A 27,039-nucleotide genomic window follows, 5' to 3' on the forward strand; every position below is an offset into this window, starting at 1 on the left:
CAGTGAACCACAGCCAAAGAGTGATGGAGCTGGTCTTTAAAGTCCACACTGTACCACACTGGCTCTCTAATCTCAGTTGGGCAAGGGAGTGGATGAGGATGAGGGTAGAGTGTGGAGATGGCTGCCAACCACATAGGTTGTGTGGCTAAGACAGTAGGGAATCTACCTGCAATGCAAAAGACACAGGTTCGATCCCTGGGTTGGGAAGATCCCTTGGAGAAGGGAATGGCAACCCACTCCAGTATTCTTGTCTGGAGAATCCCATGGACAGAGGAGCCTGGTAGGCTATAGTCCATGGGGTCACACAGAGTCAGACATGACTGGGTGACTAACACTTGCACTTTCATACAGATTGGGGGAAAGGCTTCATGTTCTGGAGTCTGATAAGGCAGTTTTTGATCATCATTTCTCTCATTTGTAGGCTGCATGAACTTTGGGTGAGCTCTATAACCTCTCCAAGCCTTTAAATAGGAATGAGGGTGCTCAACTTGCAATATTGTTTTGCATATTAAATGTGATAACACCTATAAAACATCTAGTTAAATGCCTAACACATAGCAGAGATCTGGGCATTGAATGAGAACCTTGTTTCTACTGATTGGATATTGTTTCGGACTCTTCCGTAAGAGTAAATAGTGTGACCTTGGTTTGATTTTTGCAACGATGCTGCCATCTAGTGAAAACTAAGCCACACAGACACATACGTATTAACACCTGGCCTTTTGGAAAAGGAAATGGCAATCCACTTCAGTACTATTGCTTGGAAAATCCCATGGACAGAGGAGCCTGGTAGGCTACAGTTCATGGGGTCTCAAAGAGTCGGACACAACTGAGCGACTTCACTTTCACTTTCCACTAAAGATAATATGGATTAATATGTTTAGCCTCACAACCTAGAGCCTGGAGGTTCACTGGTACCTGGAGAGGTTTCCTAACTTCCCTAACTCTATGTGCTACAAAGCCAGCTTAAAAAATTTCCAGCCCATTGCAGGCTATAATTTTGTAAACTACTAATGAATTACTAGGAAAGTAGAACAAAAAAGGCTTATAGGATAAAAATCCATTTTACGAATTATTAGATTCAACAGCATAGAATTGTTATGTTTCTGACCACTTTCAGTTTCTATTTTTATCTCCCTATGGACTCTGTAGCAGTCAGTGAACCACCATTGGTCCATGGGTTATACCTAGAGGGGCCCTGACCCGGCTTAATTAATTAATCCTGGCAGGTATTAATAGAAAGGGCTGGGAAAGCCACTGGCCTACATGTACTGTGTCCTTTATGCAAAGGAAAAAGCAAAAATGAAAAATGGAGTGGATGTGATGTTCATGAGGTTGAGGGTCAATTCAGTTCCAGCTTATTCAAATGTGTTGTTTGCAAAGTGTTCAGATATAGTTTATAAAATTAGGGCTTTTTTCTTTTTTTAACAGATTGTCAATATCTCAACACAGTCACAAAATATTTCTAATGAAGCCCAGATTTTAACATCGAATGCCAGTACATTAACTCCTGAGGACATCACGTCTGCTACTAGAGTAGTCGGACAGATTTTTAACACATCCAGAAATGCTTCATCTGAGGTAAAACTCATATGGTTTTTTAAAAAGGGAGGGGAACAAAGAAAGACATTCCAAACTCTACTCCTTACTACAAAGTATGGACTTGGTCAGGGTTTTAGTTGCTCAAAACCATTTTGCAGAGCACTGTCTCTGAGAGATGTTCAAAGGAATATTGATTAAAAAAGGTCTACTTGTCCAAATAGTCTCTTTTGGGATAGTCACAAATGATTATCGTGTTAAATCTTCTGGAAAGTCCTGGAATGAACAAATCTATTTCACTTTAGTAATATGTTTATCAATCATATTTGACCTCTCACCTCTATTCAATTCCAAATAACTTGAGTTCCAAGAAACTCACTTTGGATCATGCTGTTTTAAACCGGGATCCCTTTCTGTTGAGCATATTTGAATTTTAGTCTTGGTTTTCCAAAAAATTGAGCCTAGTTTACATTTCTGATATCATAACCTGTTAAACTCTGGTACCTGAAAATGAGAACTGCAGGCAGCATTCGCCAATTGGCACAGTTTAGGTACTGGCCTAGCAGGGTTTATAAACCGCCAATCTGGAAGGACCCAGTATCTGCTAGCTGGATATCAGCATGGCCTGAAAACATCTGTTTTATTCTATTCTTTTTAAATAGTTTATTTTAAAAATGTTTTTTGTTATCCGAGGTCTTTGGAAATAAAGTGGGATTCAAATTGCAAGTTAATAAATATGGAATTGAAAGAAATCTAATGACCACCAAACGTAGAATTTATGACAGGCTTAGCCCATAAGGACAGAATGGTGTCAATATCTATAACGAAGGCAGTTAAAATGTAATCAGGTGTGGAGACATTGCATCTGACATACTTCAGAGGTTTTTATTTTAAGAAAACTGGAAATAATTTTACTAAGCCTAATAGTTACTAACAGTTAGAGTACGTATAATTAAGGTCTTATATTAAGTATTATGGACTGTAATGTTTTAAAGAGCCCCGTATTCTTCTTATTTTGTTTCCGCTTCTGTATCGAAACACCCGCTTTTGTGTTCTTGGGGGTGAGGGTGGAGGTTCTGTGAAACACCTTGCTATGAGGTCAATTCAGAGACCTAAGCCTCCTAATTAACTCAGTTTATATTTTCACTGTGCCTTGCCTTTACTCTCTCTGCCTTCTTAGGTGGAGAGAATACTTTCAAAACTAGTTTTGAAAAATATTTCTAGATTACCATACCAATGGTGCCACTTGATATGGTAATAATTCATGGTAACTATAATGAGGATGATGGTGTGCAGTGTGTCTTCTGTGATAATCAATGCCTTCTTCCTGGCAGGCGAAAAAAGTTGCTGTGACAACAGTGAGTCAACTTCTAGATGCTAGTGAAGATGTTTTTCAGAGAGCTGCTACTACTGCTGATAATGATGATACCTTTGCAACGTAAGCACAATTCCGGTTTGGAAGGAAAATCTAATGCAGTGCTGCTTACTTTCCTAGGTTACAGCATTAACAGAGGTGTCTATATTTCTCTCATGGATACACTAAATGGCTAATTCTCTGGAGTGCGGACTAAAGCTGTAGCTTTCTAACTCCTCATTGCAGGGGTGGCCGTGGCCTGGGATATAGAGTAACTGGGATGATTCAGATTAGGACTTGTTTTCCCAGCCTTAGTTTGGCATGGCCAGGAAACATTGCGGGCATAATTCTTTCAGCTCCTTTCTCAGTGCACAGAACTACAAAAAAATGGCATAGCTTTCAAACACACATTTCTAGCTCCCGTGCACTCCCAGCCCCACCATAGTTCAGCTCTCCCCAAGATCCTAGTGTAGTTTGATTAAACTTTCTTTAGCTTTCCCAAGGCTACACTGAAAAAAAAAAAAAAAGAGGATCCAACTCTGCCTGCTTTCTCTCTTTTGGATTCCTATGTCACAGATTACTTCTGGTTGTGCATTTATACTAAAACTTGTATACTTTATTCATAGAGGTCTCTCACTAGGAGTCAATGTGTTTCTATCTTCTATACAGTTTTCTTAATTCTTTAAAAATTTAATTAAATATGCATGCTCATTATAGAAAAAGAAACTATGTAGAGAAGTGAAATTTTAAATACTGTCTCACCTTAACCTGTTGGTATATATTTTTCAAGATTTTTTCCTCTGTGTGTGTATATCCTACTACCTACTCTATTTTTCTTTTAAGATTTTTTTGATGTGGGCTATTTTTTAAAGTCTTTTGTTGAATTTGTTACAGTATAGTTTCTGTTTTATGTTTTGGTTTTTGGCCACATGGCATGTGGTAATCTTAGCTTTCCGACCAGGAATTGAACCCACATTACTGCATTGGAAAGTGAAACCATGCCCGCTGGACCACCAGGGAGGTCACTACTACATGTTTTTTAAATATAGAACTTGTTTTTGTCACTTAATAATACTTTATAAACATCTTCTTAATATAAACGTCTATGCAGAATGGGAAAGACTAAAGATCTTTTCAAGAAAATTAGAGATACCAAGGGAACATTTCATGCAAAGATGGGCTTGATAAAGGACAGAAATGGTATGGACCTAACAGAAGCAGAAGATATTAAGAAGAGGTGGCAAGAATACATGGAAGAACTGTAGAAAAAAGGTCTTCATGACCCAGATCAGTGGAGAAATAACTCCAGAAAGAATGAAGGGATGGAGCCAAAGCAAAAACAATACCCAGCTGTGCATGTGACTGGTGATAGAAGCAAGGTCCGATGCTGTAAAGAGCAATATTGCATAGGAACCTGGAATGTCAGGTCCATGAATCAAGGCAAATTGGAAGTGGTCAAACAGGAGATGGCAAGAGTGAACGTCAACCTTCTAGGAATCAGCGAACTAAAATGGACTGCAATGGGTGAATTTAACTCAGATGACCATTATATCTACTACTGTGGGCAGGAATCCCTCAGAAGAAATGGAGCAGCCATCATAGTCAACAAAAGAGTCTGAAATGCAGTACTTGGATGCAATCTCAAAAACGACAGAATGATCTCTGTTCGTCTCCAAGGCAAACCATTCAATATCATAGTTATCCAAGTCTATGCCCCAACCAGTAATGCTGAAGAAGCTGAAGTTGAACGGTTTTATGAAGACCTACAAGATCTTTTAGAACTAACACCCAAAAAAGATGTCCTTTTCATTATAGGGGACTGGAATGCAAAAGTAGGAAGTCAGGAAACACCTGGAGTAACAGGCAAATTTGGCCTTGGAATGTGGAATGAAGCAGGGCAAAGACTAATAGAGTTTTGCCAAGAAAATGCACTGGTCATAGCAAACACCCTCTTCCAACAACACAAGAGAAGACTCTACACATGGACATCACCAGATGGTCAACACCGAAATCAGATTTATTATATTATATGCAGCCAAAGATGGAGAAGCTCTATACAGTCAACAAAAACAAGACCGGGAGCTGACTGTGGCTCAGATCATGAGCTCTGTATTACCAAATTCAGACTTAAATTGAAGAAAGTAGGGAAAACCACAAGACCATTCAGATATGACCTAAATCAAATCCCTTATGATTATACAGTGGAAGTGAGAAATAGATTTAAGGGACTAGATCTCATAGATAGAGTGCCTGATGAACTATGGAATGAGGTTTGTGACATTGTACAGGAGACAGGGATCAAGACCCATGTCTGGGGAGGCCTTACAAATAGCTGTGAAAACAAGAGAGGCAAAAAGCAAAGGAGAAAAGGAAAGATATAAGCATCTGAATGCAGAGTTCCAAAGAATAGCAAGAAGAGATAAGAAAGCCTTCTTCAGTGATCAATGCAAAGAAATAGAGGAAAAGAACAGAATGGGAAAGACTAGAGATCTCTTCAAGAAAATTAGAGATACCAAGGGAACATTTCATGCAAAGATGGGCTCGATAAAGGACAGAAATGGTCTGGACCTAACAGAAGCAGAAGATATTAAGAAGAAGTGACAAGAATACACAGAAGAACTGTACAAAAAAGATCTTCACGACCCAGATAATCATGATGATGTGATCACTAATCTAGAGCCAGACGTCTTGGAAAGTGAAGTCAAGTGGGCCTTAGAAAGCATCACTATGAACAACGCTAGTGGCGATGATGGAATTCCAGGTGAGCTGTTTCAAATCCTGAAAGATGATGCTGTGAAAGTGCTGCACTCAATATGCCAGCAAATTTGGAAAACTCAGTAGTGGCCATAGGACTGGAAAAGGTCAGTTTTCATTCCAATGCCAAAGAAAGGCAATGCCATAGAATGCTCAAACTACTGCACAATTGCACTCATCTCACATGTTAGTAAAGTAATGCTCAGAATTCTCCAGGCCAGGCTTCAGCAATACGTGAACCGGGAACTCCCTGATGTTCAAGCTGGTTTGAGAAAAGGCAGAGGAACCAGAGATCAAATTGCCAACATCCGCTGGATCATGGAAAAAGCAAGAGAATTCCAGAAAAACATCTATTTCTGCTTTATTGACTATGCCAAAGCCTTTGACTGTGTGGATCACAAGAAACTGTGGAAAATTCTGAAAGAGATGGGAATACCAGACCACCTAACCTGCCTCTTGAGAAATCTGTATGCAGGTCAGGAGGCAACAGTTCGAATTGGACATGGAACAACAGACTGGTTCCAAATAGGAAAAGGAGTACGTCAAGGCTGTATATTGTCACCCTGCTTATTTCACTTCTATGCAGAGTACATCATGAAAATTGCTGGACTGGAAGAAACACAAGCTGGAATCAAGATTGCTGGGAGAAATATCAATAACCTCAGATACGCAGATGACACCACCCTTATGGCAGAAAGTGAAGAGGAACTAAAAAGCCTCTTGACGAAAGTGAAAGAGGAAAGTGATAAAGTTGGCTTAAAGCTCAACATTCAGAAAACGAAGATCATGGCATCTGGTCCCATCACTTCATAGGAAATAGATGGGGAAACAGTGGAAACAGTGTCAGACTTTATTTTTTGGGGCTCCAAAATCACTGCAGATGGTGATTGCAGCCATGAAATTAAAAGACGCTTACTCCTTGGAAGAAAAGTTATGACCAACCTAGATAGCATATTCAAAAGCAGAGACATAACTTTGCCGACTAAGGTCCATCTAGTCAAGGCTATGTTTTTTCCAGTGGTCATGTATGGATGTGAGAGTTGGACTGTGAAGAATGCTGAGCACCAAAGAATTGATGCTTTTGAACTGTGTTGTTGGAGAAGACTCTTGAGAGTCCCTTGGAGTGCAAGGAGATCCAACCAGTCCATTCTGAAGAAGATCAGCCCTGGGATTTCTTTGGAAGGAATGATGCTAAAGCTGAAACTCCAGTACTTTGGCCACCTCATGCGAAGAGTCGACTCATTGGCAAAGACTCTGATGCTGGGAGGGATTGGGGGCAGGAGGAGAAGGGGACGACAAAGGATGAGATGGCTGGATGGCATCACGGACTCGATGGACGTGAGTCTGAGTGAACTCCGGGAGATGGTGATGAACAGGGAGGCCTCGCGTGCTGCAGTTCATGGGGTCACAGAGAGTCGGACACGACTGAGCGACTGAACTGAACTGAACTGAACTGAACTACTATTTAAGCAGTTCTCTGCTGCTGAACATTTAGATAGCTTCAGGTCTTTTGATATTTTGAGCAATCAGCATTCTTGTACGCAATCTTTGTTTGCATGACCTATTATTTCCTAGAAGTAGTTCTCAGTTCTCTAATAATTATGACCAGTACCTATTTAGTGTTGAGTCTCCAAAGTGGAAAAAGCACAAAAGCAGTAAACAGAACATTCACAAGATTAGACTTCTGAGAGACGGTGGTAGAGGTGTAAACAAGTGAACTAGTATATTTCATGACTTCAGATTTCACTAGGAGTCTGGATCCTTCTCACTGGCAGTGTAGATGCTCCCATTTTTCTTGAAGTTGGAGAAGATTGCAGCCATGAGATCCGGAGTCTATCTTCAGTGAACTCCCTTCAGAGCTGGAGGCTCTGTGTTTGCAGTCTTGCTGGAGGCAAAGGGGAAGAGTGGATGTTTTTGGTGAGAAGGGTGAGGAAAGAGCCATTGTGGGATTCAGCTGAAAAAGTCACAGGTCATGAGACAGATGAAAACACTGTCTCAGCAATAAACAGTTATGATTTTTGTTGTCTTCTGGCATGGAAGGATAAAAAAAGGCTGTGTGATTTATGTGTAAATTCCAAATGGCATCAAAGAAGTTGTGTAAAGGAATAAATGAAACATTTAAATATAAGACATGTTGAAATATGAATTGATATACACTCAGACCCTCCTTCCTCCCATTCTGAATTTCTAGGCTACTTATTTTTCTAATGATGGGTTATCAGTTTACCCTCTCCCAGGTGATCTTTTGCATAAACTGCTGTGGACTCAGGTCTTTATTCATGTAGATAAGACTTTTATCTTCAGCTTCCAGCCTTAAGATCAGGTCACCAACCTGTTAGCTCTCCTCAGGAGAAAAATCTTGGTGACCTGCCAGCAGAGGTACTCTCTCTCCTGTCTCCCTTGGAAGGAGATTGTTCCTCGAGGCAACTCTTCCATTGACCTGAGACCAGAGTGCACATTCTCCTGGTAGACACCAGCCTTCATAGTGCATCTCACTCTGATTTTCCCTTCTTTCATTCCCAGGGTAGGAATTTTCAATCGGAATAATTAAGCCTCTCATTTTAAATTTGTGTTTGTCCTTACAATGATATGCTGTCTTTCCCCAGTATACATGGGAGGTTGGTTCCAGGACCACGCTCTCTCTTACCTTATCTGCTCCCGACAGATACCCGAATTCCCAGATGCCCAAGTCCCTTATATAAAATGATGTAGTTGGCCCTTTGTATCAGCAGGAGACTCCACATTGACAGATTCAACCAACCATGGATGTGAAACCTGAGATAAGGAGGGCCAGCCATAATAACCTGTTAAAGCCAGGCTTTTCTGATATAATTGCTGTGCTGATGTAAGATTCCTGAGTGAAAGGGGATCTGGTTGCTTCTCATCATTTGTACCAGGTTGATGGCCAGTCTCCTGACCAGCACCCACCTATCATCTGATCATAATGACGAGAGGAAAGAATAATATGGGAGGAATAAACCCCTCACATGGCCATGGCTAGAGCAACCCTTAAAAACGGCCAACACTCCCACGCATCTAGCACACTTTTCCTGTTCGTGTTCAATGCCTGAAGGAGCTTCCCTAGTATCCCCAGAGTTTCACAGGTACTGAGCTTTTAGTGGATGCTCAACAGATACTGTTGGTTGAATGAATCATGTTCCTAGCAGATTGGAGCTTTTTTAGGTGTTCCTCCTGTTGAAAGCAGTTCTAGGGTTTCATTGTTATTTATTAAGTGGGAAATACATAGTGTGAATTGCTGAAAATTACAGAAAATAGTATTATGAAAGGAAAACTTTTGAAATAATGACTTTACTTGACTGTTTCCTTATGAATGGTTACCACATTCTCTTTATGAAATTTCTTTAATTATTAAAAATTTTCTTTTTTTAATGTCACTTGGGGAAGGGAAAATATATATTAATGGCAGGAATAAAGTTTTAGAATGAAGAATAATTACATTTTAATGAAATTCTTTTATTTCTGGAAAAATTAGATTGAACCAGTTGTCTTAGACATAGACATCTTGTTTTGTCAAGAACAGAAAGAGTGCAAATATTTTTATGGAAAACAGGAAAAAGAAACAATCTTATGACTTATCTTTGAAAGTGAAAGTCACTCTGTCATGTCCAGCTCTTTGTGACCCCATGGACTGTAGCCCACCAGGCTCCTCTGTCCTTGGGATTCTCCAGGCAAGAAAACTGGAGTGGGTTGCCATTTCCTACTTCAGGGAATCTTCCAGACACAGAGGTCGAACCCAGGTCTCCCACATTGCAGGCAGATTCTTTACTGTCTAAGCCAATTTATCTTTGGAGAACACCAAATTAACAGATTCCCCCACTCCCTCCCATTGTCCATCTACTCTATCTTCAAACTTATCCAGAGTAGAAACAAACATTGTGAAAAGCTGCAATGCTTAGTTAATAGCTGAGGCAATGAGCTCAGTTTCTGCTCTTCCATAATTCCCTATGAACTGTCACCTCAGAAGTCAACACTTAAATGGTTTGAAATCCGTGGGCTTTGGGTGAGGAGAGAGTTAAATAAGTGAATATTGAGTCTCAACACTGGAGAAACAGAATCACGTGACTGGTCACTGGGAGGGCATGGCAGGGCCATCCTTTTATGAGAAGACCAACGTAACAACGACTGTTTCTATTGGGAAATCTGTCCTTCTTGAATTCCAGCTTTCTGGCATCTAGGTCCAAGGTACCCTACAGTGGGGAAAGTTTACCAGAAAAATTTTGGCTATTCTTAATGGTACATTTGTAGTTTCATTGCATCATGGTCAGGAACTATGTCCTGTATAACTTTATTTTTTAATTTATTTTGAATTGAAGGATAGTTGCTTTGCAATATTGTGTTGGTTTCTGCCATACATCAACATGAATCAGTTAAAAAAAGAAGAAAGTACATGTAACAAAGTAAGACTCTGATTAAAAAAAAATCGACATTGTTACAGGATTGTGCCAGTATTGTGATTGCTTGACTTCTGTGGGCATTCCTTTGCACTGGAATGTGGGACACACACAACTGATTTTATAACAAATCTCAATAATAGTGTGTTGTTAACATTTTTTCTATGCAGGCTTATTGGGCAAATGGAGACTTATTCCTTGTCTTTGGGCGACCAGCAGCTGGTAGAACCCAATATAGCAATACAGTCAGTTAATGTCTCTTCAGGAGGCGAGGAGGGGTCTACAGGTGTTCTCTTCACTGTACTGAAAGGTGAGCTGTTTGTTTTAAGTTCTTGTAATAGCAGAGAATATTCTGCTACCAATATATGCTCTATTCATGAAAATGTAGACTTTTATAAAATTCTGCTTTTTTTCCTTCTCATAGGAACTAGCAATTTTCTGACTCCTGATTCCACAGTTGTAAAAGTAGGTGCAGAGAAACTGAATCTCAATGAAAAGGCTGAACTTCAGATCTTGCTCAACACCTCGAAAAGTAGGTCTCAAATTACGTTCCTTGAAAAACGTACTCAAATTCATGGAATTAATAGCTTAAAATCCATTGAGCAAAAAATTATGTTTACTTAAGTTACATACTGAATAATTTGCGTGTGAGTATGTTTGAGCTCTGACAAATTTTGGTAATCTCAACTCTATTATTCTAGGCCACAGAGATGATTTTTTCCCCCTGTCTTTCTTTTCAAAAACACTTGGAGGGTGATAGAATTGAAATGCTCTGGCTTATGAACACAATCTGTTTTCCACCAAAAATGTAGCCAAATGGCTCAGTGTTATACTTAAAAATACACTTAAAAAGTACTCGGTCATAAACTTTGCCCATGTTTACTAGTGGAATGGTACTCACAGGCTTAAATTCATCCTATTGACTTGTCCTTGGGATATTTTATGTAATTGACACAGTCATCATATAGCAGTACTAATTTTCAGTTATCTCCTAGTATGATGCTCATCATGTGATCCTTATCATCGTGCATATAACCTTTTAGAAATTCTTGTGTCTAGCTTGTCGTGCCTGTGATATTCAAAGTCTAAAATTGAAAAAAATAGAAAAAAATAAAAATAAAAATAAAAAAAGTCTAAAATTGACAATTGACTACAATAAAGCAGACTGAATGCACACATTTACTTTCATTTTCTCCCCAAATAAAAAATCCAGTGCCAAAAAGTACATATTTAGAGAAACTAAATTCATAATTCTCATTGGTTATATAATTCTAATTGGCTAACTAATTCTTTATTGGTTATATAAATTGCAAATATCTTCCCTCCAGTCTATAGCTTTTACTTGGTTTTTCATGTCATTTGTCATACTCAAATTTTACTTTATAATGCTCTCCAGTGCATCAATCTTTTTTTCTATAACTGGTATTTAAATTCATTGCTCTACTAAAGTCACAATTATAGTCTTCTATATTGTCTTCTGAATATTTTTAGTGTTTATGTTTACATTTATATCTTTAATGAACATGGAATTTGTGTTTGTATTTGGTGAAAGGTAGATCTAATTTTTGATTTCATATAAACTATCATTAGAGTCAAACGGGTGGAAGTAACACTGTCTAGAGTCAAAGACTCGGATTGGACTGAAAGGAACGTTTTTATATTAAGTTTTTAAAAAAGACTTCAAGATTGATGTGTATAAGCAAAAATTATTGGAAATACAGGATCACATCAACAACCTTGTGTTACAGGGAGAAATATAAAGTTACTCCAGAAACTGAAGATCAAGTAGACAAAAAATAGCTAATAAACTTAGCCTTTATATACATTTGTATAGTTTTATAGACAGAAAATAGATAATAAAAAATATTTTCAAATATCTAAAGAGTGCTTCAAAAACTATTAGGCCAAATAGAAAAGCTGACACATTTTACCTAGAGCTGATTCATGTTGATGTATGGCAGAAACCAACACAATATTGTAAAACAATTATCCTTCAATTAAAAATTAATTAATTAAAAAATAAAGCTATACAGGACATAGTTCCTGACCACAATTCAATGAAACTATAAATGTACCATTAAGAATAGCCAAAATTTTATCCAGTTAAGAATTTTAAAATACCATTGTTAGAAACGAAATTAAAGGACTGATTACAGATCCCTTGAAAATTAATAGCAATGAGAACTCCTGAGATGAAACTCTATGGAATGTGGAGAAAGATGTAATTAAAGGAAAGTGTATTTCCCTTAATAAATCTATTAGATAATATGAGAAATTGTTAAAAAATAATCATTCACCTAAAGAGGCTTAAAAAGTAAAATAGCTGGCAAATCTAGAAAAAAATTAATAAAATGGCATAAATTAATAAAAATGGGACATAATTAACAAATGCTAGATGGATCAACAAAATAAAATATTGATTCCATGAAGGCTAATGAAATATACACAAGTTTCTGATAAATTTGATCAAGAAAAGAGAGAGAAAATATAAATAAACATCAAGGAGGATTATATCTTGAAATATGGAGATTCTTTTAAAATCATAATGGTAAGTATAATTTGTTCTAGTGAATCTAACTATCTAGATGAAAAGATGATTTTCTAATAAACAACCAGAATACCAATGTAGGAATGAGGAAAGGGGTGAGTAGGGAATTTCATTTTTTAAATGTATACATTTGTATGGATTTGGATTTTACATCAAGCAGTCATTCTTTTATAAAAATAAGATTGAAAAGCAGCCATACTACATTTTTACGGTTAACTTTGTCACTTAGTGTGACAAAGAAGGAACAATTTAGTGGACTCAGTATGATGTGAAAACTCTTCAGAAGCCAGTCTTTATTTCCCAGAAGAGGACAGAGCAAAGTGGGGGCTGTGGAGGATGTGTTGGGGACTGTCAGGGCCTTACCTACCTATCTCTCAAAGCACAAGACTGATTATGCTGGCCCTACCACCACCATTTTAGTTTTCTTTGTATTTATTATGTATATAATATATATGTGTGTATGTATATACACACAGAGACGCATACACACACAAATACATGCAAGCTTTTCACTTGTAAAGATATCAGAGTTTAGGGAACGTATTCAGCTAAAATGTATATTCATTATTGTTGCTTCTGTTGTTTTAAATATGGCCAAGAGTTCTATGAAGTGTCAGGAGGCATTTCAAAGGTGGTTCTGTTTGACTGTTGCCACGGCCAGCAGCCCTGCTGCAGAACCCCCTGTTGCAGCCAGGCTCTTGCAGGCTCTCTGAGAAACAGCTGACCAGTTTTTCCAGTGTCCTGAAGGGATATGTCCCAGTCATCTTCCAGCCTTGGGCAAAAGCCTGTGGTTGTCTTGAAATAACAGAAACCACTAGTTCAAGAGCTGATGGAAAGTATTTACTCTGTTGAAAGAATCCCTGATATGCACAACTTGAGCTGCTGGCTCTGTGATTTAATAAACTGGTCTCTGCTCAGTCCCTCTGAATAGGAGCCAGACCTCCCAGAGCAGTCCTCTAGGCACTGCTGTGCTGATGATCACTGTGTGCTGTTTCTTATTCGACTGTCAGTGGGGGAAGCAACATGGTCTTGAGCTAATTGTGTTCACTGTCTCACTGCATAGAAAGCAAGGTTTACTTTATACATGAGATCCTTTTGGTATTTTTTTTAGGTGGATTAGGCAGAAATTATGGTTTCCATTTAGAACATAAGGAATCTTAGGGAAAAAATTAATGTGGGTAGAATGGCCAATCATATGTTATATGTGTTAATTAGATGCTGCAGTTAAATAAAGGCAGCCAACAGACCATTATTTTCTGTATTTCACTTGAGTGTTAAGCAGTCATGCAGTTCAGTGATGGCATGGGACTTTCTTACTTACCCTAGGGTTCCCTTATTGATTTTAGTGTCTTTTTCCCCCCTCACAGCTAATGTCAAGGCATGTGGCTTTGTAGTGTATCAAAACAACAAGCTTTTCCAATCAAAAACTTTTATAACTAAATCAGACTTTAGTCAAAAAATTGTCTCAAGCAAAACAGATGAAAACGTGGAAAATCAGAGCGCTTCTGTTGAAATGGTCTTTAGTCCAAGGGTGAGTTTTCCCATTAACAGAAATAATTCAGCCCACTCTTAATTACAAAATCAGGGACAGTTTGGGCAAAAAAAAAAAAAAAAATCCACAGAATACCTCTTTGAAAGTTTGTATGACAAGACTGACTTTAACTTCTTCCCCATCCATATTTTTATCACGCTAGCTAAGTGTAAAATTAACTACTTTGAATTTTATATCCTCTTTCTTCTCCTTAATCTGTAATAAAGATGCTATGCTTTGTATCAGTACATATCATACATAATCATACAATTGATTTCTCATATGGGTAGCTCAGATGGTAAAGAATCTGCTTGCAATGCAGGAGACCTGAGTTTAATCCCTGGCTCGGGAAGATCCCCAGGAGAAGGGAATGGCAACCCACTCCATTGTTCTTGCCTGGGAAATCCCACGGACAGAGGAGTCTAGTGGGCTCTACAGTCCATTGGGTCATAAAAAGTCAGACATGACTGAGTGACTAAAACTTTCACTTCAAGCTTATCTTAGCCTATTTGATTTTTTCCACACAATTAAGCATTTTGAAAAATCAGTTGCCATTGTCTTATTAATTCACAGTACAACCAAACAGAATTCCATCTTCATTCCTATGCCTGTGTCTATTGGAATTTTTCCATGAAGGATTGGGACACATATGGCTGTCACAAAGAGAAGCCCGTTAATGGATTTCTACACTGCCACTGCAACCATACTACTAACTTTGCTGTATTGATGGTAAGGGTTTACATGGTAATCTCTTTCTGGACAAGAGTTTTACTTATACACAATTGTGTTATGTGCTGATTGGAAATGATTTGGGGATTAGCTTACATAAATACTCAACTCAACTTTGATTAAATGGGAAAACAAGGAATGAAGTTAGAGAATGAAAAAAAAAAGTGCTGGTAGAGGCAATTAGAATAGAGCTTTTTGCAAAATAGTCTCAAGATAGATGAATTCAGTACTGTGTATTTAATAATGAGAAGGGAGCACATGTGCAAAAGAGGAGCTGACAGACTCCATTCAACTAACTTGCATGTCTGAAGCACGAAGTTGCTACAGCCAGAGGTAAGGCTGTATAGCTGAGTGCTAAAGATGGCTCAGCATGTACATAGCTGTGGGTGAGTTTGAATAAGTTACTCAGAGCTTTTTCCATTATAGCATCTAAGTTACTAAATGTATGCCAGAAGGTATAAGAGGAAGAGCTTTCTAATTCAACTTGTCCCATAGTTCCTCTATGTGTTCTTTTCACTCTAATGGTACCCTGTATGAGTAACTGGTAACAGCTCTGGTATCCAGGTGTGTATATACCTCTTGAGAGTTCTTGAACTGACCTTTTTAGGAAGAGGAGCTTCGTTTATTGCATTTCCAGAAAACTATTATTCTGGCAAAAGGAAAAATATTTATTTTTTATGCTAGATGGAATGTTTTTATACTGCAGTGGAATGGGGAGGGATGTAGACTGTCTTCCCTTTATTAAGGGGCTCTTAACACTATAAATCTTCCAAAGAAGTGGATGTTTTAATTTTCTGTTAGCTAAGAAATATTCATGTTTGGGAAGCCAATGGGGATCAGAACATACTGATATAGCATAGAATATCAAATTATAGAATCTTGCTTTTAAAATATTTTTGAAGTAATTATCATTTTCTTATTTTAATTACCAAATATTTAAAATTGATTTTGATTATTTTATAACTTGCGTTATAGAGAGATCTGCTTTCTCAGTCAGAAAATAGTAAAGATACAATTTTAATGTTTTTGGTATCTTAAGATCATTAGCATTACTGAATAGCTGTGTAAAAGTCAGATTGCTTTACATATTAAATGGTACAGGTTATACTTTCATAGTTTTTTTTCTCCTGTTTTGAGGTCAAACTTTCAACTGTTCTTTCTAATATCTGAATCTGCCTCAATGCCCACATGTTAATATTTATCATTACTTTTGAGTTGCAAAATTTTTAAAAAGGTGATTAGAATTGTATTAATATGTAAAGTTTAAGAGCAGATAAACTCTGAGTGAATAGATGATTTCTAAGATCTAAAGATCTAGATAGTCTGATTCTTTGTCATCTACTTAGTATACTACACATAGGAAGTAATGTGACATTTTTGTCTTATAATTTTTTAAACATAATTTTGTTTACATTTATTTATTTTTAGCTACGCTGGGTCTTTGTTGCTGCATGGCCTTTTCACTGGTTGCGGTACACAGGCTTCTCATTGCGGTGGCTTCTCTTGTCGAGGAGCACGGGCTCTAGGGTGCGAGGGTTTCAGTAGTTGTGGTACTTGGGTTCAGTAGTTGGTGGATGGGCCTAGTTGCTCCACGGCATGTGGGATCTTCCCAGATCAGGGATTGAACCTGTGGCCCTTGCATTGGTAAGCAGATTTTTACCACTGAGCCACCAGGAAAGCCCTTATGATATTTTTAAAATGAAGTTTATTTTTATTTTTTTCCTACTAAAGCAATACATACTCAATGCATATAGAGTGAAAGTCTACTTATTAAGCAGAAATATACTGATATGGGAAAATGTTTATGATATCTAAACAGTGAAATAGCAATTTGAAAATAATCTGATTATGTTAACAAAACCCTCTATATTTGTGCAAGAGATGTAGGTAATATTGTAAACACGTTAAAATAAAGGTCACCTCTGGGGAATTCCCTGGTGGTCCAGTTGTTAGACTGTGCTTTTCCACTGCAGAGGGCACGGGTTTGATCCTTGGTTGGGGAACTAAGACACCACAAGCCACCTGGCAGAGCCAAAATAAAAATATCACCTCTGGAGAAGAGATGGCAGGGTTTGATGTGGGGTAATAGCAGTAAAGGGGAACTTGTGTGTTTTAAAATTATATCTCTACATTTAACTTTCATGTTTTATAAATAAGTATATACAGCTTTTCTAATAATAATTTGAAAAATTAAAAAGTACAGGCAGGCAAAAATAATTCTATACATATGTCTCTATTCACCCAGTGACCACCATTATTACCTCTCCACATGTCTAAGAGTACATACTCATATGGAACATACTTTTCTGAGACTATATACTAAAATACTGCGGTAGATATAGGTATATTTCACAAAGGTTAGGTCCCCCTTTCCAAAAGCAAAAATGAATATCTTTTCATATCTAGGAAAGTATTTCTGCAACTTTATTTTTAGTACATGAGCTTAGATATGCAGGTTTCCCCTTGGATTACAGTTGTGCATACAAATAATGTAACAGGTTAATAAAACAACTCTAGCCAATTTAGATAACACAAACAACTTTGATTTTAGACATTGAGTAATAGTGTTTATGTCTTCCCTCACTGAATTAGATAACTGTTCTCAAGCCGCTATTTCATGAATACTGCTTAGAGATGAAGGGGTTGATTTATTTCCTTTTAAAATATATCTTTATATAAAAGGACATATCTGGATATTTTGACCAATATATTTGACTGTTTTAACCAATGTAACTCTTTGTGATGTTGACTTTCATAGATATTTCAGAGAAGCTATTTTAAAATAATGAGTCTTAACTTATTTTCCAGAGTTTCAAGAAGGAATATAAATATCCTGAATCACTAGATGTATTTTCCACATTTGGATGTGCACTGTCCATTGCTGGTCTGGCTCTCACAATTATATTTCAGATCGGCACCAGGTAAGAAGAGAAGCAGGCTCATCTCATGAGAGAAATTGTTACCCTGATATTATTTCCTCTCAGCATATTTCCGTTAGAATACAGCCTCTTAGAACTAGAAAGAAAGTGAGATTTAGTTCATCATGCTCATTTTATAGGATACTCAGCCCTGGAGAGGCTAAGAAATATTCATAAATAAATATAGAACTATAAAATATGTTAAGTGACTTGAAGGAAAATTGCATACCATGTTTATCATATAAAATTCATGTGGTTCTGTAGCTCGTTAATGGGCTTCCCTGGTGGCTCAGTGGTATGGAATCCACCTGCCAAGCAGGAGACGTAGATTTGATCCCTGGGTAAGGAAGATCCCCGGAGAAGGCAATGAGAACCCACTCAAATATTCTTGCCTGGAAAATTTCATGGACAGAGGAGTCTGGTGGGCTCCAGTTGATGGGGTCCCCAAAGACTCAGATACGACTAAATAACAACACTAACTCATTAATGCCATAGTTCCTTAGTATTGAATAGAAGCGTAACTACCAATTTGCATTTGCGAAAGAAAGAAACATTGCTAATCAGCAAGTTTTTGAGGATAGAAGTAAATTTTAAACTATATTAATATTTCAAATGGTAAAACATTTTAAAAGATTTTTAAATACATAGTTTTTTTTAACTAATTTTAAAAATAAGCCTAAACACATATTTCTTTCTACTTTGACCTCCTCACTCAAGATCCAGTTTTGCATAGCTCTTATTTTTTGTCGCATGCTACATTTGTAACAATCTGTAAATGTAAGCATGTTCATTTATTAGCTTATTGGTCTACTGTTTTCCCATTAAGCATGAAAATTGATGTGGCCTCCTTTGCTTTTGTTGTTGCTGTTTTCTCTTGTCTTGTTTTTATAAGTCCATCCCAGGGCTGAGCACAGTACCTGGCCCATGGTGGAGGGATATCTGTGGAATAAATGGGTCTATTGTGCACTCCCACCTGGTTTCTTCTCAAACTCAAGATGTCTCACAATGCTTCTTTTTTTCAGAATTATTTCTCCCGGATAAATTTCTTCACCGTTTTCTCAGATGTGTAGAGTCAGGGGTCTTTTGTTCTAAAGGTATTGCTACTTCAACATTTTTTCCCCTGAAGTTCGATTTATAAAAAATTAGAAGTCTACAGAAAAGTTGAAAGAGAATACTGAATACCCATATACCCTTCACTTGGATTCACCAGTTATTAATATTTTGTTGTCTCTCTTTTTCTGTTTTTTCCTGAAATTTTGAAAGTAAGTTGTAAACATCATGACCATCATCTCTAAATTCTTCAAGCATGTATGTATCTCCTAAGAACAAGGGCACTCCTACATAATATTATTATCCTCAGAAAATTTAACTCAAGAATTTAACATTAATATAATGTTATCATGTTAATATCCCTGTTCACATTGCTCCCGTTGTTCTAGAAATGTCCATTTTAGCTGTTTTCCAACCCCCTCAATTTATTTAGTTATTGTGTCTCTTTAGTCGCCTTTGGCCTACAGTGTGAGGCTCTAAGCAACAAGTGAGGAGGTAAATATAAACTATGAACAAGACAGCTCATCTCCCTGGGAATCTACATTCTTGGGAGAAGACAGACATTACACACATACATACAGAAATAAATATATAATTATAAATTGTGGTAAGCGCCTTGAAGGAAAATTACATGCCATGTAATTACAAGTCTGTCACATAAAGTGAAAGCTCTTCTGTCTGTGCTTTCATTTGAAAAGACACTAGAACATTTATTTGATCCCATCTGAATAAGTTGTGGTAGCTGCATAATTATTATGTTTGCCTACTATCTCACTCCAATTGTCATCAATGTTGTAAAATCATAAAGCATATATTAATATAATTGGCAAACAGATTTGTTCATCAGATTCTGAGACATTAGAAATAGAGGAGTACTTGAAGGTGTTAGAACTTTAAGCACATTAATGTTCAGTTCAGTTCAGTCGCTCAGTTGTGTCTGACTCTTTGCGACCCCATGAATCGCAGCATGCCAGGCCTCCCTGTTCATCACCAATTCCCAGAGTTCACTCAGACTCACGTCCATCGAGTCCATGATGCCATCCAGCCATCTCATCCTCGGTCGTCCCCTCCTCCTGCCCCCAATCCCTCCCATCATCAGAGTCTTTGCCAATGAGTCGACTCTTCGCATGAGGTGGCCAAAGTACTGGAGTTTCAGCTTTAGCATCATTCCTTCCAAAGAAATCCCAGGACTGATCTCCTTCAGAATGGACTGGCTAGATCTCCTTGCACTGCAAGGGACTCTCAAGAGTCTTCTCCAACAACACAGTTCAAAAGCATCAATTCTTCGGCACTCAGCCCTCTTCACAGTCCAACTCTCACATCCATACATGACTACTGGAAAACCATAGCCTTGACTAGACGGACCTTAGTCAGCAAAGTAATGTCTCTGCTTTTGAATATGCTATCTAGGTTGCTCATAACTTTTCTTCCAAGGAGTAAGCGTCTTTTAATTTCATGGCTGCAATCACCATCTGCAGTGATTTTGGAGCCCCCCAAAATAAAGTCTGACACTGTTTCCACTGTTTCCCCATCTATTTCCCATGAAGTGATGGGACCGTTAAGCACATTAATAGGGGAAATAGTTATTTCAAGAGGCCTTGTAGTCTGAAAAACACAGAAAGGTCTGGATGATAGTGAGTGGAAATTTTATAACTTTTTAAAATACAGGACTGTAAGCTCTTCTGGTGGCTCAGGTGGTAAAGAATCTGCCTGTAGTGCAGGAGACCTGGGTTTGATCCCTGGGTTGGGAAGATTCCTTAGAGAAGGGAATGTCAACCCACACCAGTATTCTTGCCTGGAGAATTCCATGGACAGAGGAGCCTGGCTGGCTATAGTCCCTGGGGTCACAAAGAGTTGGACACAACAGAGCGACTAACACTTTCACTTTCATACCATAATATACAAAGAACTATGATATGTCATGAGTTTTAAAGAGTAGTTGGTTTTACACCCTCAAATTATATCTTCAGATGAAGGAACAGTCCTCAGGCATGTTTTACATTGTGTTTAGTTGCTCAGTCATGTCCAACTCTTTACAACCCCGTGTACTGCAGCCCATCAGGCTCCTCTGTCCATGGGGATACTCCAGGCAAGGATAGTGGAGTAGGTCACCACACTCTCCTCCAGGAGATCTTCCCAACCCAGAGATTGAACCCAGGTCTCCTGAATTGCAGACAGATTCTTTACTGTCTGAGCCACCAGGGAAGCCCTCTTTTACATTCAGTTCAGTTCAGTTCAGTCGCTCAGTCGTGTCCAACTCTTTAAGACCCCATGAACCACAGCACGCCAGGCCTCCCTGTCCATCACCAACTCCCGGAGATCACCCAAACCCATGTCCATCAAGTTGGTGATGCCATCCAGCCATCTCATCCTCTGTCATCCCCTTCTCCTCCTGCCCTCAATCTTTCCCAGCATCAGGGTCTTTTCCAATGAGTCAGCTCTTCACATCAGGTGGCCCAAGTATTGGAGTTTCAGCTTCAACATCAGTCCTTCCAATGAACACCCAGGACTGATCTCCTTTAGGATGGACTGGTTGGATCTCCTTGCAGGCCAAGGGACTTTCAAGAGTCTTCTCCAACACCACAGTCCAAAAGCATCAATTCTTCGGCATTCAGCTTTCTTTATTGTCCAACTCTCAAATCCATACATGACTACTGGAGAAACCATAGCCTTGACTAGGCGGACCTTTGTTGGCAAAGTAATGTCTCTGCTTTTTAATATGCTGTCTAGGTTGGTCATAACTTTTCTTCCAAGGAGTAAGCGTCTTTTAATTTCATGGCTGCAGTCACCATCTGCAGTGATTTGGGAGCCCCCAAAAATAAAGTCTGACACTGTTTCCACTGTTTCCCCATCTATCTGCCGTGAAGTGATGGGACCAGATGCCATGGACCAGATGCCATCTTAGTTTTCTGAATGTTGTGGTTTAAGCCAACTTTTTCACTCTCCTCTTTCACTTTCATCAAGAGGCTCTTTAGTTCCTCTTCACTTTCTGTCATAAGGGTGGTGTCATCTGCATATCTGAGGTTATTGATATTTCTCCATGCAATCTTGATTTCAGCTTGTGCTTCCTCCAGCCCAGCATTTATCATGATGTACTCTGCATATAAATTAAATAAGCAGGGTGACAATATACAGCCTTGATGTCCTCCTTTTCCTATTTGGAACCAGTCTGTTGTTCCATGTCCAGTTCTGACTGTTGCTTCCTGACCTGCATACATTAGAAGCTCTGTTTTACATTAGAAGACCTTGTTGTGGGCCATAGAAATATAAACATATTGTGGACTAAGCACCACTTTGTCTGATGGATAATTTGGTCCTGGCTGCCAGGCCATCTGCTGCATTCCTTTAGCTGTATCAGGTCACTTGGAGAGGGACACACAGGGCCTGGAAATTTGTGGAAATAGAGTTCACAAATGGGCATTTCTGGAGAACAGCTATCACCTTTGATTAGAACACAGTTTCAAGAAAGGAGGTATCAACCTGTTTTCTTGAACTCACTTCTTTGCGGGAATCAGATAAGAAGAGATTGTTTCTCTGATGTAGTTGGGAAGGTCTGTCTACCAGCTGGCCCAACTGGGTTATGAGCTAGGTTTACATGGGTAATAATCCTTTTGTTACCTCACAATTTCACTAGAGTTTCTTTTTTTGTAGCTGTTTTGTTTATTTAATTATATTTTTTATTTTCAGGAAAGTCAGAAAAACCTCAGTAACCTGGGTGTTGGTTAGTCTGTGTGCATCGATGTTGATCTTCAACCTCTTCTTCGTGTTTGGAATTGAAAACTCCAATAAGAACATAAAGACAAATAACAGTGACATCAATAATATTGACTTGAGTGATAATGTAATGCTCAGACAAGACACTGTGGTCATCTCGAATCCCAAGTGCACTGCAATTGCCATCTTACTGCACTATTTTGGGTTAGCGACCTTTGTCTGGATGGGACTCAGTGCTGCCCAGCTCTGTTTCCTTCTAATTAGGACCATGAAGCCTCTTCCTCGGCATTTCATCCTTTTTAACTCTTTAATTGGATGGGGTAAGTGTTTGCTTCTCCACTTTCTCAGAAATTTAATTTTGTTGAAATCATTTAATTTAAACAAACACCCATTGAAGACCTAGTTGTACAAGGCCTTAAGATAGGGGAGATGGAACATCCAGCAATCACTAAGAGTGCCTTCTGTCTAGTGAAGGAGTGTCTTCTGTGAAGAGGAAAGATATGATCAAGGCAGGTATCCTAAACACATCATGCTGCTGCTCCTGCTGCTAAGTCACGTCAGTCGTGTCCGACTCTGTGTGACCCCATAGACGGCAGCCCACCAGGCTCCCCTGTCCCTGGGATTCTCCAGGCAAGAACACTGGAGTGGGTTGCCATTTCCTTCTCCAATGCATGAAAGTGAAAAGTCAAAGTGAAGTTGCTTAGTCGTGTCCAACTCTTCGCAACCCCATGGACTGCAGCCTACCAGGCTCTTCCATCCATGGGATTTTCCAGGCAAGAGTACTGGAGTGGGGTGACACATCATGAGCTAACTTCAAAATATTTATTTCCTTTAACATCTCTGTTAATTAGACTTGAGATTTAGACTACATGTAATCAACTTTCTGGCTACTTTAAAAAAAATATTTCAAGGCAGTCAGAGGGACTCTTTAAAGAAAAATAATTTGAAAATTTTAATGGGTTCCTACAAAGGAGAGTCGTTTTAGTGTTATCTAACTTTAAGTTTATTCAAATGAAAGAGAAATTGTGCCACTTAAGAGTGGACATTGTGTTAACAGTTACAAAAAGATTGGAAATGGTATAGAGTTGTTATGCATAGCCAACACTGACAGGGAAAATAAAATACTGAGAAACTATGTCCACTGTTGACCTGCATCTGTAGAGCACTTAGTACATTGTCTATAGTAGAAAGAACAATATATCCTGAAAAAGGTCAGATGTACAATTCATTCACAGTCTTTTATAATTAATCCCAGGTTTGGGTAAATTATTTATTCTGCAATTCTGTTTATCACATAGGAGGCCCGGCTATAGTGGTAGCTTTGACAGTGGGAATTATTTGTTCTCAGAATGGAAATAATTCACAGTGGGAGTTAGACTACCGGCAAGAGGAAATGTAAGTTTTATTTTTTAAATGTTCCTTTTTTTTTTTTTTTTGAGAGTAACTATTCAATGACATCGAGTCCAAAGGTACTTGTAATATGCATCTCACTTTATAATTGTCATATTATAACTGTGTATTTCAAATTCTCAAAGAGCACATTATATTTTAAATGTGATGATATGAAAACTTCCTGTGATAAATCCATTTACAAAGCAAGTAATTACCTTCCTTCTAAATTTATAAATGTGAACTTTTTAATATTAAATTTGTCTTCTTTCATTACCTCTGAAAATCATAGGAAACAAGAAATGTGATCCTTAGTAACCCCTTATCTTAGTTTCTTATCTAAAAAATGGGAATAACAATAATAGTAATACCTGCTCTGGGGTTACTCTGAGGGATCAACTAGTGTGAAAACATTTTATAACTTGAGCACTCTCCATGCTTATGAACCAATTCTGTGTTGATATGATTATAATGAGTATTTCATGATGATTTATTCACACATAAATTCTCTCTGTGACTCCAGCGTGAATAATTAACTGTCAGTAATGGGAGTACCTGCATGTATACATGTGCTATATTGCACATGGAACTCTGCTCAATGTCATGTGTCAGGCTGGATGGGAGGGGAGTTTGGGGGAGAATGGATACGCGTGTATGTATGGCTGAGTCCCTTTGCTATTCACCTGAAACTCCCACAACACTGTTAATCGGCTATACTCCAATACAACATAAAAAGTTTAAAGTTTGGGGGAAAAGACAATGGGAGTAACTGAATGCATGGTATTTGCTTGAGGAGATGGTATTTGTATGAGGAAATTGAGACGAAAGCTCTATGTGTATTTCTGCTGCCAAATGGTAACTGCTTTTTATTTTCCCTTCTTATTTTATAAATGCAACCATTCTTATCCTTGGATTCTGCTTTAATTCTCAGACCAACTTAAATCAGAACAGAACTCTCGGAAATGTCCAAGTATACACAAGGGAAGGCTGTGGTGTCAGGGCGCTCACCTATTTCTAGGGCTGACTATGACCAAGTGTAAAATAGGGAGCTAACTGCCTGGCTTGACTTTAGCGGCCACATGCTCCAGGCACTACTTTTTTCTGTTTAATTGAGAATAAATATCTTTTGATGGGTTTTAAAATTTTAATTCCACAAGTGAAGATCAAGAGTAAGATGCAGATATCTCATGGGAGAGGTAATTCACCTCCAATTGCATTATTATTAATTTCCTACCCTAACTGAACCACAGGGTTAGACCCATGCCTATAGACGTCTTCAGTAGAAAGAGGCCTGCTGTCTTAAATTTATTCACACTGAGCTGTAAAGAACTGAGAGCAGATTCTTTGCTGAGTACAGTATTAGATGTTAGGCAAGACACTGGCAACTGAAAATAAGACTTGGGAAGAAAGGAAAGGATGTGTGACATGAATATCAGCTTCATCTTGGACCCTTATTCTCCCTTTCCACCCTGTACACATGCATCAAAGTTCACATTTCTTCAGGATATATTTAGAAAGAGGAAGGACTTTTTTGGGTTTTCTTGAGTTATGCTCCCAGAAATTGCTTCTCAATATACCATACTCCCTGTCCCCCAAACATGGCTCCCAGTTCTACCAGTCATGTCTGAAATCCCTACCCCAGTTCCCTTGATGTACTGCTACTTCTTCCAGGACCCAACTAAGTGGTGATTGCAGGACAGGCCACACTCCTGTTTAATGCTCTATCTCCCAGATCTCTGTCCTACCATATAGGTTCTTTCAGACTTTCCTGAAGTGTTATTTATAGTAACCACTGGGAAATTATAATGCTTGAGGGAGAATTTTCTGGAAGCTATGCTCTATCTGCTACAGCTATCTTTTCCCATGTTTCATGACAAAATCACCAAGGAGTTAAATGCTTCATCTGAGGTTCACCTATAATACTCTTCAGACCTCAGGTTCATAGCTATTGATCAGATTCAACTTTGAGCTTGTGACTCTTGAACCTTAATTCTATAAATTCCATTCCTACAAGGATCAGTCTCCGTGTAGAATCCATGTCTTCTCAGCAGTCTCAAAATCTGAGTTATTAGGTTCAGAATAACTAAAGAGAGGCTCGTGAGAACAAATCTTTAATGATTATCCCTCCAAGTAACACAGAAGATGGGGGAGGGGAGGAGGTGCCTCTTCCTCAGACACACCTCTTCACGGCCACAGGCGTCCAAGCCTGTTCCCCGTCCAGGTCTCCCAATCTGTGTGAGGTAACTGCGGACCTTATAGACATTTGTATGCGTATACACGCACGACAAAGGGAGAAGGCGACGGCACCCCACTCCAGTACTCTTGCCTGGAAAATCCCACTGACGGAGGAGCCTGGTAGGCTGCAGTCCATGGGGTTGTGAAGAGTCGGACAAGACTGAGCGACTTCCCTTTCCTTTTTCACTCTTATGGCAACCCACTCCAGTGTTCTTGCCTGGAGAATCCCAGGCATGGGGGAGCCTGGTGGGCAGCCATCTATGGGGTCGCATAGAGTCAGACACGACTGAAGCGACTTAGCAGCAGCAGCACAACGTGACAAAAGTCCAAATAGTAATTCTTAGAAATTGTGTTATCTAAAGTTCAAACAACTCAAGACTCAAAGAGATAAAGAGAAATCTTTGTCTTATTTCGTAACTCGCAAGTCTGTCTTTATCCAGTAGAGCTGGATGTTCATTTTCTTTCTCTATCCTATCCTTCTCTTTTAAACTGTGTTTCTCTAGGCTGCCTGGGTCAGAAATCTGCCCATCTTTTTAATTTAAAACTTTGATGGCCACTTGCTTAGTCACCAAAGAAGTATCTTGAGATTTTAAAGTACTTCTCAGTAGGATTTTATTAAATTCTTAGGCAAGTGCCCTCCTGTTTCTTCTGTGTAGGGGATTGTGAGGTTGGGGATGGCAGGGGGTGGGGGGTTGTCCTTTGGTTACAGATGAAAGGACAGGAAAGCCAAAAACCCTGAAGGTAAATTTTGCTCTTTTTCACCATTTTACTGAAGGCTGGACTGAATCTATCTACTAATGGATTGTAAGCACTCCTTTTCACTTTTAAAATTCATAACAGAGATCTGAATATCATCACAATTTCCT

General features: G+C 38.6%; 1 protein-coding gene across 2 annotated transcripts in view; it reads left to right on the top strand.

Annotated features, from left to right (window-relative positions):
* Nucleotides 1-27,039, top strand: part of ADGRG7 (adhesion G protein-coupled receptor G7) — a 68,971-nt gene that overhangs the window by 27,070 nt on the left and 14,862 nt on the right. For both annotated transcript variants that reach the window (XM_004002884.6, XM_060416844.1), the window contains exons 5-13: nt 1,432-1,581; nt 2,874-2,977; nt 10,230-10,369; nt 10,484-10,591; nt 13,975-14,138; nt 14,712-14,867; nt 17,676-17,788; nt 22,523-22,869; nt 23,848-23,944. In XM_004002884.6, coding sequence (XP_004002933.3) covers nt 1,432-1,581; nt 2,874-2,977; nt 10,230-10,369; nt 10,484-10,591; nt 13,975-14,138; nt 14,712-14,867; nt 17,676-17,788; nt 22,523-22,869; nt 23,848-23,944 — 1,379 coding nt within the window. The remainder of the gene's footprint in view (nt 1-1,431; nt 1,582-2,873; nt 2,978-10,229; nt 10,370-10,483; nt 10,592-13,974; nt 14,139-14,711; nt 14,868-17,675; nt 17,789-22,522; nt 22,870-23,847; nt 23,945-27,039) is intronic.

Source organism: Ovis aries, chromosome 1 (genome assembly GCF_016772045.2).
Source record: "Ovis aries strain OAR_USU_Benz2616 breed Rambouillet chromosome 1, ARS-UI_Ramb_v3.0, whole genome shotgun sequence".
In the NCBI taxonomy this organism is placed as follows: Eukaryota; Metazoa; Chordata; class Mammalia; order Artiodactyla; family Bovidae; genus Ovis; species Ovis aries.